The sequence below is a fragment of the Larimichthys crocea genome, chromosome VI (assembly GCF_000972845.2).
Source record: "Larimichthys crocea isolate SSNF chromosome VI, L_crocea_2.0, whole genome shotgun sequence".
NCBI classification, from domain to species: domain Eukaryota; kingdom Metazoa; phylum Chordata; class Actinopteri; family Sciaenidae; genus Larimichthys; species Larimichthys crocea.
This window is the reverse complement of record NC_040016.1, coordinates 24324354-24338725: the sequence shown is the minus strand read 5'-3', so window position 1 is coordinate 24338725 and position 14372 is coordinate 24324354. Positions and strand designations below refer to the sequence as shown.

Below are 14372 nucleotides of genomic sequence, written 5' to 3'. Positions count from 1 at the left end.
ATACCTTAAGCATAAATCTGAAAGAGACAGAGAGAGAGAGAGAGAGTTTTCAGTATATATTACTGCTGATATTTCCATAATCTTTTGCTGTTAATGCCGCTCATAAGTCAACATTTGTAATCACCAGGAAACAAAATTCTTTCATTTGTGCTTTGATTTTTCAATTGTGCATTAAAGAAGTCACCCTAATTGTTAGAACACTTGGGTATAGTGTTTAATGGGCTAAAGTCATTTGCTAATTATACAGTTTATGTTTCTCAGTTCATTTGTTAACTCCTTTGAAAAAGCAGCCATTGGAACAGCACGACAGTAACATTGCATGAGATGATCTCATACACGTGCAGTCAGCAAGCCTATGATAATGATTACTTAATCAAATTACCATTAGCTCTCCGGGCAGAACCTCTTTATACTGATGCAGTTATGACAGACCAGGTGCACAAGCAGGGCCGGTCCTAGCTATGGGCAATGTGGGCGGCCGCCCAGGGCGCATTCTCCGTGGGGGGCGCACGAACGCCCGAAAAAGCTAAAAACCTCGGTAATTTTCGATACCGCTCACTAAGTTAGCGGAGCGGGCGCCCCGGGAGCGGGGTGTTGAGAAGGCAGAGGGGGGCGTCGGACAGACCGATGGGGGCGCACGCATCCCGGGGCGCACGGCGCATCCAGGGGCGCACGGGCGGCCGTTGGGGCGCACGAGAAAATGTTCGCCTCGGGGGCGGGGGGTTCGCCCAGGGCGCAAATGTGGCCAGGACCGGCGCTGTGCACAAGTATGTTTAATGGTTTCTCTGTTTGTCACAGTTTACCATTGTTGCACAGAGGCTGTTGTGTCTGTGGTTACAAGCTTAAAATGTGCAAACATTTACTACTATTTACTACTACTATACTATATTCCTACTTTTGCTTCAACATTTACGACTGAAAATCTGGAACTGTTTCAGTGTTCCCCTGGTTATGCTTGACTTCAGGTGTCTGAACAGCCTGAGGATGTGGAAGGCTGCAGCACATGAAGACATGTTCCTCCTCAGTAGAAGGGTATTGATAGCACAACTAAGCTGATCATCAGCTAAAGATATACCCAGCAGGCCATATACAGTACATCATTAGATTGACATTTAAATAGACAATGTGTGAAAGCAGACCAGGGTGTAAACAAAACATTTTCCAAATACATATATTATGAGTTTGCTTTGATATTTAATATTGGGTCACATCATATGTAAAAGCAGGCCGAAACCTTTTTGCACCCCGCAAAGCAGAATTTGTTAAGCCATCATCTTCTCTTTTCAAATTCTCTGCAAGAGGTTTTACTATAATATCAATGTAATATCATGTGGAGGAAAAATCTCTAAAAAGTTAAAAATAGTAACAAATATTACATATAAACACTTGCAGACTAGAGCAGTCTACTTCAGGGGAAGCTTGACACCATCAGCTTTTATTATGACCCATTCAAACATGAACTCCTGTGTTCATCATCTATGATTTGTTATATTTTAAACTCCTCCACACTAAAGACAGGTCACCCTCACACTGAATCTATTCATGAGATGTGTTGGGTAAAATAGTAACAAATATTACACATAAACACTCGCAGGCCTGCTCAAGAGCAGTCTACTTCAGGGGAAGCTTGACACCATCAGCTTTTATTATGACCCATTCAAACATGAACTCCTGTATTCATCTGTGATTTATTATATTTTAAACTCCTCCATACTAAAGACAGGTCACACACACTGAATCTATTCATTAGATGTGTTGGGTAAAATAGTAACAAATATTACATATAAACACTTGCAGGCCTGCTCAAGAGCAGTCTACTTCAGGGGAAGCTTGACACCATCAGCTTTTATTATGACCCATTCAAACGTGAACTCCTGTGTTCATCTATGATTTATTATATTTTAAACTCCTCCATACTAAAGACAAGTCACACACACTGAATCTATTCATTGGATGTGTTGGGTGACAGAGAGCACCGCACTGAAGTGTCAGCTGTGCGCGGCCTCTGAAGGCTTCTCACACGTCCGCTCAGTCACAACAAAGAGACGTCGCCTACGTCACTTGTTGACGTCGTGCTGATTTTGAGCGGAGAAATAATTTATTTATTAACTGACGTAAGGGCGCTAAATCTAAAATAAACCGTGAATAAAATGTGAAAATACATCCACTATTTTCTGGTGAAGCAGCTGCACGCATGAAAGGTATATATATATATAATAAAGTGTGTCGGTGAGCGTCACCGGGAAATGCAGGGGAACCACATGCTAACGCTGCCGGGCGGGCTAGCCGCACTCCAGCTAGCTGGCTAACATTAGCACGAGGGTAGTCCTGACTCCTGGCGTTACCTGCACACACACACACTGTCTGTCGTAGTTTACTGTGTGTCACTGCCCTGTGCAGTGTTGCGAGGTGTGCTGTGATGCTCACTTTTTAAACTCAGCGGGTTAGTGAAGGAAGGACTAGGCTAACACTAGCGGGCTAGGTTACGTAGCAGCTAACGGTAGGTTGCCTCTATGACCTGCAGCTGTTAGCCGGCTACGTTAGCACTCCTGAAAACACTCTGGTGAACGCTGCTCTTTGTGTTGTCGCCTTTCTCCACCCGTGTGTCTCACTCTGCAGGACTATGGCGCCCCGCTTACAGCTGGAGAAAGCGGCTTGGCGCTGGGTGGAGACGGTGAAGCCTGAAGACATCAGCCCGGAGCACATCGACCTAGCATATCGCGTCAACCTCCCGGCCTGCAAGAGAGGGACCTGCAGGTACGATGTTAACGTTTCCCAACAACACACTGCTGTCGTGTGTCAGGGAAAACTGCCCAGAGCAAGTGTTACATTTGATTTTAAAGCTGAGGACTCAATGGTCAGCTCCGCAGAGGGCTGTGCGTCAAAAGTCTGATTTGTTTCCTTTGCCTGTTGTGGACAAGCCTTCATAACATGCAGAGCAGTTGCAGACTTTGTATGAAAGGTCATGGAGATCCACTCCACTCTTCAGTTCAGAGCACCACAAACTAGCTGTAATGTAAAGGATGGTAATCTGCAGGGAGCACATATGAAAAGGTTGCTAAACTTAATGTTGTCCTGCAGCTGCTGACTGCACAGAAGAGGCTCAAAGACTTGTGCACATACAAGGAGAGATGCAGCATTGGAGCACTAAGGCATATGATCATGACTATGTTTTGCAGGAGGAACTGCAAAGGGAATCCCAACTGTCTTGTGGGTATTGGCGAACAGGCGTGGCTTGGGGAGATCGATGAGAATGCTTTCCACAATATTGATGACCCAAACTCAGAGCGTCGGGACAAGGTATTTCTTTTACTAGCCGCACATACTTTAAAGTGTTTACTCCCTTGTCTTTCCTTCTCAGATCACACATCTGTTGTAGGTGGACTCCTGAAGTCTTGGGGCTATCACAAGGCAAGGGATGGACTAATATCTAAAGAGTCAGTTTGAGCCTCTCTCTCTCTCTCTCTCTCTCTCTTTCTCTCTTCCAGAACACATTTGTTGGCCTGACCAACCTGGGTGCAACATGTTACGTCAACACATTCCTGCAAGTGTGGTTCCACAACCTGGAGCTGCGTAAAAGCCTCTATCAGTGCCACAATTCCCGAGCACAGGAACACAATATCGAGTCTGGTATGAGTGAAGACTAAATACTAAATACTGCAGTTAGCATGTTTTAGTCAGATTTGCTGGCAGACAGACAAACTAACAGAACAACAATTCTTATCTTGTTATAACTAAGTGTGACCATGATGTTGTTTTCTAATAATTTCACATGATTATTATTTGACATAAGTAAAGGCCGACTTACACATTGGCTTGTGTTTGAGCGACACTGCAGATTCAAACTCCAAACTTTGATCGCATTTTGAAAGCATTTCATTCTCTCAGAGAGACGACACTGTCTTTTCCAGATTACGAGCCCCAGTCCATCTGCGAGCATCTGCAATATCTGTTTGCACTCCTGCAGAACAGCAACAGAAAGTACATCGACCCCTCAGGGCTGGTCAAAGCACTGGGCCTGGACACAGGGCAGCAGCAGGTAAATCACTACATGAAATCTACACTAACTGTCCGGATTTCTAAAATGTTTAATGTTTAATAAACAAGACGGTTAACTGATTATTAGTTTCAGGATTACACAGCAGGATCAACACAGCGACAGCATGTTTATTAATGATTAGGTTTTTTAAACACTGTTCCTTTACAGTGCATTGAATTCATGTGTTTCATTTACAGGATGCCCAGGAGTTTTCAAAGCTGTTCTTGTCTCTACTGGAAGACACACTGTCCAAGCAGAAGAGCACCAACCTGCAGAATGTCATCCAGCGGCAGTTCTGTGGACAGTTCTCCTACGTTACTGTGTAAGTCCAGTCAGTACTTAAACCTCACACTATACTCAGGTGACTCAAGTGTCTGTTATAACGGGCATCATATACATGACGTAACGGAACTCATTTTTGATTTTGATTTAGTTAACTATTGTCGCATTTCTGAACAAATCACAAGGGGTGAGTGATATTTAGGCTGATGAAGACATTTTAGTTACAAAGAAGTATGGAGAGACTGAAAAGGTGGTCAATATGTTCCATTTGTAATACAAGAAAAAAGGATAATGCTGGTTTGTCAGGCAGGTAAAGGTCTACAGATTACTGTGTCAACATCTGTTGCAAATGCACAAATTGTGCTGGTTGTATGTCAAACCTGTCTTCTTTACATAATGTACCATGACTTGTTGGACAGAAAGTATAAATGAAGCCTGACTCTGTCACCTTGGCAGCCTCCTAAAAACACAAGTTGAACCTCGGTTGTGAGTGAGGTGTCAGGCCTTGGCTCATAACTGGGACCATTAAATAGGTTGGCCTTTCCTTGTTTCACATAAAAACAAGACAGTGTCATATATTTGACGTGGTCGTGTCATAGAGTGTAATAATATGGAACACAGGAACAGGTAGGCTTTTGCAGAGGGGAGGTTTTCCCGTTGCTCGGGTAGACGTGCTGTTCTTCGTTCTTAAGGACACTTTTTAAAAAGTCACTCTGTCTGTGCTTGTGTAACACTACTATCACATGTGGTGCCAGTCAGAGGTGACATGAGGTTTAACAGCCTTTTATTTAACAGTCTTGAGGGCGATGGATGTCTTGTTGTCATGTTAATGGTACAAGTTAGATAGCAGGTATTTTTATAAGGCTTGGTTCAGTGAAGGTGAAGGTTTGGTTTTTGGATTGGGCCCAGAATCATGCAGAGGCATCCAGCTGTTCTTTGGTTGACTTGATTATTATGAGAACCGTTTGAATGATTCTGTGTATAAAGATAGAAAAAATGGAACTTCTCTTGACAGAACAATGTTTGACCATACAAAAAGTAATTTTCCGTGCAGTTATCTTGGTTTGGTTTTTCTCCAGCTGCAACCAGTGTGGACGATCGTCTGCACTGCCGTCCCGATTCTACGAGCTGGAGCTGAACATCCAGGGCCACAAGAACCTCACCGAGTGTGTCACAGAGTTCCTGAAGGTAGCTTTCATTCCCTACCACACTGGATGTCCTGACATGTCCTCTAGTAAATCATATTTGGGATAACTGTATCAACACTTGGAGCACAACAAAGGGTTAAGATGGCAGCATAGGACACATAGGAACATGAGTCTATATGCACTCACATATTGAACTGTGTCGCCACAGAGTGCAGTACTGTGTTTTAAATGATTGCAAGGAAATAGTTGATATAAACAAGTGAAGGATCAGTAGGGCTGTGTGATTAATCAAAATACAGTCACGCTCTTAATTTAGGCTTCTATGTGTGAGGGGCAAAAAACGTAAAAAAAATCTCAACGTGTGTGTGAAAGATGGTGGAGGAAATGTGGTGAAAGCGAGCAATGTGTCAGAGTTGCAGAAACTCTGCAACAAAATCCACTACAAACTGCTCTGTGCATATGCTATTCTGAAACTGGATTTAAATACGATGATGACAGTCAAAAGCAACTACGTTACTGTGCAAACAAATGTATCACTGCAAAAGTTTTACAAATACCTGCCCCCGTCGCACAAAGGCAAGGAGAGCGCATCTCTATTGCCTGAACACTTGAACATCCAGCAGAACACTTCAGCCCCGGATCAATGCTTTGCTAAACAAATGCAACATGATACTGCAACTGTTCTTCATGTTGGACTGCTCTATGTTATAAAGTGATGTTAAGTGTGGCAGAAATGGGAATAATGTGAGCCACAGTTGAACCACAATCACACACAGGCCTGACCGTGTGTCTTTGCTCAGTAACAACTCTGTCGTGACCAGACTGACAAGACTAAAACTGTCTTGATTCAGGATTGAGGTATCATTTGGATCAGTCTACATGTCTAATAATGAATAATTTTTAGTCCCAAAGTGAAATAACACTATCTGAAAATGACGTGCTGTGTACCCTCCACCTTGCAGGAGGAAAAGCTGGATGGGGAGAACCGCTACTTCTGTGAGAGCTGTCAGAGTAAACAGAGCGCCACCCGAAGGATAAGACTGCACAGCCTCCCTCCAACCCTCAACCTGCAGCTCATGCGCTTTGTCTTTGATAGGTCAGCCATCACTTTGTACTGCTATGAGGAAAAATGGCAGAGCACAAAACTCTAGACTATATCACTTTGGCAAGACAGTATCTTCTCTGTTTAAATATTCCAAAATCAAACAGACAGTTTGTTTTAGTTCAAGCTCTGGATGAACTCTGATTCCGTCAGTGTTTACTGTCTACTGTCGTCTTTTCCAGACAAACAGGCCACAAGAAGAAGCTCAACACCTTCATCAGTTTTCCAGAGCAGCTGGACATGGGGCCTTTCTTGGAAGGAAAACAAGGTATTAGCAGCATGAAACACACACACACTGCACTTTTGATTAATCGATTCACTTCAAACTAGCATGTTTGCTTTTTATCTTTCTCCTCAGTGAAAGGACAAGACTAAGTCCTTTTGAATTTTGTAAAGGAGAGACATTTTTAATAGTCAACAGTGTCAAAACAGGCCTTTTTTATAAATAAAGTCTTGATATATCTGTGTTTGGATTGGCTGTTTCTCCAGACCAGAAGTGTGTTTATGAACTGAGTGCCGTTCTGATCCACCGAGGCATCAGTGCATATTCAGGCCACTACATTGCCCATGTGAAGGACGCTCGTACTGGTGACTGGTACAAATTCAATGATGAGGAAATAGAGAAGATGGAAGGCAAGAAGCTGCAACTTGGCATTGAAGAGGACATCGGTGAGTGGTACTAAGTGAACATGGTATAGTTCTATATTTCTTACATAGTGTTACACTTAAATATTATAGTTGTATAATTGTTTGTAGAATGATATATTTTTTAAAAAAACATCATTTTGTAGGCCTGCTAAAATTATTATTTTTAGAATTGTGTCATCACACTGATGACGATGCTTCAGTAAAACAAAGAATTTTACCTTTCACCCACCTGAGGGGCATGTCAGTAAATGTAAACACTTTCTCAAAGTTGCTGCTCTTCCTTCTTAGCTGAGACAGTGAAGTCCCAGACACGAAAGCCCAAGTGCAGTAAAGGCTACCACTGCTCCAGAAACGCCTACATGCTGGTGTATAAGGTCCAGGAAGAAGAGAGCTCAGATTCCTCTAGAACTAACGTCGAGGTACCAGGTAAGTGACGCAATATTAACTCAAAACAAAGATGGCAGCAATAATCTCTTATCTTTGTATGAACAAAGTCAGATTTGTACTGAGAAATGGGTTTAAATCATAAAAAAATACAGCCAGGTCCATGTCGCCTTGTCTGATGGTTTCTTTTTACTCTGTCCTGGCTGCCAGCCTTCCTTCAGAGGTTGGTGGACCAAGACAACCATAAATTTGAGGAGTGGTGCAGTGAGATGGCTGACATGAGAAAACAGAGTGTGGATAAGGGCAAAGCCAAGCATGAGGAGGTGAAGGAGCTCTACGAGCTTTTACCTGCAAGAGACGGTCGGTAAAAACTTTCCCTGATCACCCACAGTCCACTTAACAGAAGCACTAAAGAGAGTGTACATGTTTGTTGTGACTTTAAGTTAAAACACACTCAAAGTAATGATAATTTTTAATATATTAAGTAATACCGTGTCTTGATTTTATGTATTAGAATGATATGAACAGTTTCCAGTGTCAGTTCAATGTGGATATGAGAGAGATGATACAGACAGAAGAATCCTAGATTTAATATATCTCTCGATGCTTTCCCTCCTCAGGCGAGCCGTACGAGTTTATCCCTCTGGAGTGGTTGAAGAAGTGGCTCGACGATTCAACTGCCACAAAAGAAATCGACAACTCACTCTTTTTGTGTTCTCACGGCAAACTGCATCCAGATAAGGTGGCAGAGTCCAAGAGAGTTTCCCTCCAAGCTGCTCAGCTCCTCTACGAGCGCTACAGCGGAGGGCCAAGACTGGACGGTTAGTCAAACACAGGGTGTGGTCTCCTCTCAGACCACGAGCTTCTGCAAAACTGAGAATGTTTTAATTCTTTCACTTCAATATTTACACAGATGAAGTTTTGCCAATGATCAGTTTACTGTTGTAAAAAAATCTGAAGATCATCAAACACTCTGCTGCATTCACAGGCTTTTCTATCCAGCACGGCTCACTGTCTCAAAGTGTTTCTAATCCTGACTGATCCTTAAACCACCATGGTTATCTTTCACTTGTTTGTTTGTTCAGGCTCCTCTCTGTGTAGAGAGTGTGTTAGCCAGCGATGCAGGGTGCTGCGGCTAAAGAACCAACTCAATGAAGACTACAAGGAGGTCTCCAACTTGGTAAAACGCACGCTCAGGTAAACACACTCAGCTGAGCTGCACGTCTTGCATACTCTTCTGAGATCAGACACCCCTACTTGTTAAACAAGAGATACATAAACAGTCATTGTCTGTTGTGAGAGAGAGAGAGAGAGAGAGAGAGAATATGACATGCAGCAAAGAGTTGTGGGTCAGAAATGTTCCATATTCCATGTCTGAAAAGACTAAAGATTGATGAAATTTATTAGTGTTTTACAAGAAGAATGAAGCAGTTCCTCATTAACAGAAAATCTCAGTCTTAACGGAGGGATACAAATCATTATTCTGTATAATCATGGGTATTTATCACTGTGTGTGTGTGTGTGTCAGTGGTGAGGGTTACTGGGTGGGCAAAGCATCTCTGCGTAGCTGGAGGCAGTTGGCGTTGGATCAGCTGGAAGAAGACGAACACGAAACGAAACACAGCAACGGGCAGACCAACGGACAGGGACCACACAGCAACAACAGTAAAGGTGATTGATCTTAGTTTGTTTCTCCTTCTGTGTCAGCCATTTTATTTTTCATCTGTCAGCCAAACTGGAAGCAGAACTTTGTGTCACTCTGTGTAGAATCAGTGTCATATCAACTGAAGTTAATATGATCATGTTTAGGCTGCAACTAATGATTATTTTGGTTCTCGACTAATTATCTTTTCGATTAGCCAGATTCAAAGTATTCAGTGAGCGTCACCTGATCTGTAAATCTCCATTGCACCTCTTGTCTGATGACACGGGGAAGCATGAACTCACAACAACTGCAGTGCTTCACATGTTGTATTTTAATAAATCTGTTTTGGTTGCACACTAATGGATGAATATGTCTTTGTACCCATGTGGGTTTGATGTGCTTATAGGTTGGTCGGCTAATATAAAGACACACGTACATTTATGACCAGATTTGACCGCTAAAACTATCCACAGCGACGATATGTTACTCATTGTAACTCACTGATAACTAAGACAAATAACTTATATATACTTATATAACATAGATATCAGATACCAAATTTCATGGCAATCCACCCAGCAGTTGTTCTTGAGATGATTTAGTCTGGACCAAGGTGGTCCATGACATTGTCATCCCTAGAACCATGCTGCTAGCCCAACAATTTTTTTTTTTTAATTGTTTAAATTCAGTGTTTGTTGGTCTGTATGGTGTTTCATAAATGTCAACATTATGAACTGTTTGATCGTAGAGTCTGGCCCAGAGCTCTCAGAGGGCAACGAGGACGAGATGAAGACCTTCAATGAAGACATCGTCTGCAGTCACGGTACTGTCCCATGAGCTGCATCTACAATGATCCTGACGTCATACAATTATTAAGCAGAAGCATGTTTTTATTGTTAATACATTATGCAGGCATAGTTTCAAATGTTGGTTGTTAAATGTGTTCCTGCTGTAGGAGGTCTGAGCATTCTAGAGACTGAACGGAAGCTGGTATCACCTGAAGTCTGGACCAAGCTGAGGGCGTACTTCCCCAAAGCCCCGGAATTCACCCAGAACCAAGAGCCATGTCAGCAGTGCCTGGTGAGAGGGCAGCCAGTACCACATTTCATTTCTTCTTTTTTGTTCATCATTTTTACATCTCTGAGCCTCATTAAAATTGTAACCGTTAAGGTGGAACACACACCAGAGGCTTGTGTGTGTGTGACACATCATAGAGTGAATAAAAGTGTTTCATTGTTGTCCAGACATTAGAGCAGGAAGAAAAGGACAACGAGGCGGTCAGTAAGATGATGGCTCTGGACCAGAAGAACCAACTGCTCAACCTCTTCCATGAGAAGAACCGGCCAACACTCACCAAGTGGCCTCAGGTACTCACAAAGCCAAGTAACCTGTTCACAGCAGTAACATGTTGAAATAATGGATGCGGAATCATTAGCTTATTGTAAGTGACTGAAGATTAGAGCAAATGAGCCAGACACATACAAAGACTACATACATACACACATACATACATACATACATACATACATACATACATACATACATACATAAAGATGAAAGCAGTGATTGTGGTGAATCCTGTCTGTCTCTGCAGGGCACAGATGTTCTTTACATAGTCCCTCTGTTCTTTGTGGACGAGTGGAGGAAGTTCATCAGGTATGTTTGTTTCTAAATGACTGTTTGCTGTCATTGTCACAATAAAGTTGGACTGAGTTTGGCATAAATATCAAGTGTCATTAGTAATAGTCTTGAGTTTGTGTTGAGCTTAACCGTTTGATTTCCGAACTGGACAGTCTCTAATGATGTTGAATATGACTGTCAGTAAAATCAACCTCCCACCTGTGTGGACCTGTGTTTTGTAGGAGACCCACTAAATCCTCTCCAGTGTCTAATGTGGGCAACACTCTGCTGCTCTGTCCCCATGGAGGCTTCATGTTCACCTACGACTCCCTCATTAACGGAGATGCACAACAGTGAGTTCTGCTTATTTCATTGAAACTTTTGTTTCCTCAAGTTGACTGTCCATCATATCCCAGAACCCAGTGAGGCAGCCACTCTCTGATACTCATGCTTCATTCATTTATTCACCCTCTGATCTAAACAACAAGTAGAACTCGGCCATTGTGTGACCAGCTCATGGCTGATTCTTTACAGAATACAATCTGAATGAAACGAAGACGTGCAGCTTTTACTTGAACTGGGCAGGTTATGTGAAGAACCAGCTGATGTGTTCCTCACAGTGGACACTGCTGTCGTCTCATGTTGTGCTGTTTGTCCTGCACAGTATAGCTCTGCTCTGGCCCAGCGAATGGGACGTGATCAGCAGGCTCTTCATCGTAGACCAGCCAATCTCCATCCACTGCTTCAACCAGGCCACGTCCACCGGTCCCACCACTGAGTACACAACGCAGCCTCGTAAGAGCTCACATGTCCATGGCTCCATTTCAGAATGCTTATTGTAATGCACTTTTTTCACCTCCTCAAAGAAATACTTTTTCAAACACTCTCTGCTGTGAGTCTGTTTGACAGTGAATAAAACATATCCTGAGCTGGATGAGGTGGATTATGTAAAAGGATCTGAGCATTTAAATTATAGGAACACTTTGATACTGGAAACATTTTGAGTGCTGCTTTGGCCTTTTTTGGCTTCTAATTGATTTGATATTGATATGGAGTGTTTGTGTTCAGATCTGTGTTGGGAGTGCAGAGAGAGCTTCCTTTTCCAGCAGCAGAGGGACCTCAGAGAGTACACCCAGGCAACCATCTACATCCGCAAAGTCATTGAAGACAAGAGGGTATGACAAAAAAGATAATGGCTTGTCTTTTTTTTTGGCTAATATGTGACTAAGTTTCTGTTTCCACGTTTGTCCCCTGCACAGATGATAAAGGAGGCAGCTCCGGAAATGAACGCCAGCAGCTCTGAGGCAGAGGAGGAGAAGGAAGAGCATCCAAAGGAAGAGGGAGAGAGAGATCCTGACTTCAGTCAAGTAAGTCCATCAGCAGGGTGGAGCCACTGCCACACACACACAGTATCTACTGACCTAAAAAAAATCACATGACTGCTTGTGTTTCCTTGTGGAAAAGCTTTTCTCTTTTTCTTGGCTCTCTGAGTGCAGCTGTCTTTTTCTCTTTCACCAGTTTCCTTTGTTTGTGGTCGTAAAAGCAGTAGAACTCTTATCAGCTCTAATAGCTAATAATCACATTATGTTCTTTCAGTCAGAAGACGGTGCAAAGCGGCTAAAGTTGGGTGACAGTAGCACAGCATCAGCAGCTGCTCCTCCTGTGACCAACGTGACCAAACTAGGTGGAATCAGAAGAAGCACCCGGCACAGGAAGCTCAGAGGAGAGAAAGCACTCATTGTTTCAGCTAACCAGACACTTAAAGAGCTGAAAATCCAGGTACAGATACAAGCCTGAGGCTTTAAAAAGGAACATGAAAAACAAGTTTGCCACATGTTGCGGATGGATAGAATGACTACTGCTGTGCTTCTGACTCTGTAGATTATGCACGCCTTCTCCGTGGCTCCGTTCGACCAGAATCTCTCCATCGATGGAAAGAATCTGACAGACGACTCGGCCACACTGGGCAGTCTGGGCGTCATCCCTGAAAGCATCATCTGTCTTAAGGTAGTTTAACAGAGAAAGCTTCACCTGTGCAGCTTTAATGTTGACTCCCATTAGATCATCTCCATCCCAAACATTCGTTGCATTGTTTCATTACAGGCTGATGAGCCAATAGCAGACTACGCTGCAATGGATGATGTCTATCAGGGTAAGTGGCGTTGTCTTCATCATGTTGATGTAAAAAAGCTCAATTGTGATGATACTGTCTTCTCATGCTGAGTCCTTCCTTCACAGTGAGGATGCCTGAAGAGGGATTTAAAGGTGAGCACTTAATATGGTGAACGCTGAATGTTAATTCATATTATTCTATTATCTACAGAAAGCTGATAAATAGACTGAATCCACCTCACTGTTCTGTTTGGATTGGTGAAAAACATGAGCTGTGAGCAGCAGCTCACCAAACTGTGAAGCACTGAAGGTCGACCAAATGTTTGACCATTCATTATCAGATTGTTTTGTAAATGAATTTAGATTTGTGTTGATGAAAGTGTGATGTGATCCGATCATTTGTGTCCCTCTCTGCAGGCACTGGGCTTCTCGGGCACTGAGGAAAGCTGTGCTGTAGCTATGCTTGAATTGGACAGATAACCGATGGAAATTTTAAAAAAAGCTTGAATTTGTCAAGTGTCCATATATAAATAAGTGCTTTAATTTGTTTTTTTACGTTTTGAGTAGGCTTTCTTTGATAAAACTGTGACTCTGTTGCAAAGCCGCTGTTTTTCTCTACATAAGGTTAGCTGGCGTTTGATATTTAAACTTCCTAATCATTCTGAAGGACTCTGTGGTAGTGCTTCTGCCGAACTGACAAGAACAGGTGGAGGAAGCTAGGTGGGTCAGTTTTACTCTGAGGCTTGGCTTCAGTTAACTTCTACTGTTACTCAAGAAAATGGGCTTTGTTTCTGACTTAAATTATGGCAGAAGAAAAATTCAAGACAATGTTCTTTCTTTCCATTATGTGGAAGCTTGTGTTCTCACTGCAAAGTTTTCAGGTTTGTCAAAAGAATGCACGAGTAATTGTTAAGTATTACAAATATAACTGCTCTTAAATGTTAGAACATTTATTACCTCTACAGCAAATGTATATCCATATACTCCATGTGGCATTTAGAGATACATAGCTACACGGTATGTATAGAGGCCGATTTCCTGCAGGAGTTTCAGCAGTGCAAACCTTGAGAGTTGGAAGTTCGCAAGAGAATGCAAGCAGTGATATGTCCTGTTCTTTTCACTGTTTTCTTATGGACAATAAAGTTATTTTCAAAGCACCCTGTCCTCACACACTTTGAATTCTGACTTTAACAGATTGGTGTTGGTGGCTCAGTGTTTATCAGAGTAAGTCTGTGGCACCTCTTGAAATGATTCTTAGTGTACTCCTCAAGTGTTTCCTCCAGTGTTGAAACTAGTGTCCATGTATTGGGCTGTGTAGCAACCAATAATGTAATAACGTCAATAATGTAATAAGTTTAGTGATGCACGATATGAAAAAATTCAACTGATATT

General features: G+C 42.5%; 1 protein-coding gene across 3 annotated transcripts; it reads left to right on the top strand.

Annotated features, from left to right (window-relative positions):
- The first annotated feature begins 2029 nt into the window (after nt 1–2029).
- On the top strand, nt 2030–14137 carry usp48 (ubiquitin specific peptidase 48). Of its 3 annotated transcripts, none has more exons than XM_027279591.1 (28): nt 2031–2201; nt 2620–2757; nt 3180–3300; nt 3489–3630; nt 3912–4039; nt 4237–4361; nt 5401–5509; nt 6432–6565; nt 6754–6839; nt 7061–7240; nt 7508–7645; nt 7814–7963; nt 8224–8424; nt 8689–8800; nt 9132–9274; nt 9997–10071; nt 10204–10328; nt 10493–10615; nt 10843–10904; nt 11111–11221; nt 11533–11663; nt 11937–12043; nt 12128–12235; nt 12465–12647; nt 12750–12875; nt 12972–13020; nt 13107–13133; nt 13398–14137. In XM_027279591.1, exons 2-28 carry the CDS (start codon nt 2624–2626, stop codon nt 13418–13420), a joined length of 3153 nt encoding a protein of 1050 aa, XP_027135392.1. In that variant the 5' UTR covers nt 2031–2201; nt 2620–2623; the 3' UTR covers nt 13421–14137. The 3 variants fall into 3 exon arrangements, 2 of the variants coding, with proteins under 2 accessions (XP_027135392.1, XP_027135394.1); XM_027279593.1 differs by lacking the exon at nt 2031–2201 and adding an exon at nt 2234–2500; XR_003462479.1 differs by lacking the exons at nt 12465–12647; nt 12750–12875; nt 12972–13020; nt 13107–13133; nt 13398–14137 and having other exon boundaries at nt 2030–2201; nt 11538–11663; nt 12128–12162.
- Nucleotides 14138–14372: the final 235 nt, after the last annotated feature.

Excerpts from the sequence above, each read along its gene's own strand:
- usp48 (XM_027279591.1), top strand. The coding sequence starts at position 2,624 with ATGGCGCCCCGCTTACAGCTGGAGAAAGCGGCTTGGCGCTGGGTGGAG. Across the intron at positions 4,040-4,236 it reads TGGACACAGGGCAGCAGCAG|GATGCCCAGGAGTTTTCAAA; the intron begins GTAAATCACTAC and ends TTTCATTTACAG. Across the intron at positions 8,425-8,688 it reads CGGAGGGCCAAGACTGGACG|GCTCCTCTCTGTGTAGAGAG; the intron begins GTTAGTCAAACA and ends TTGTTTGTTCAG.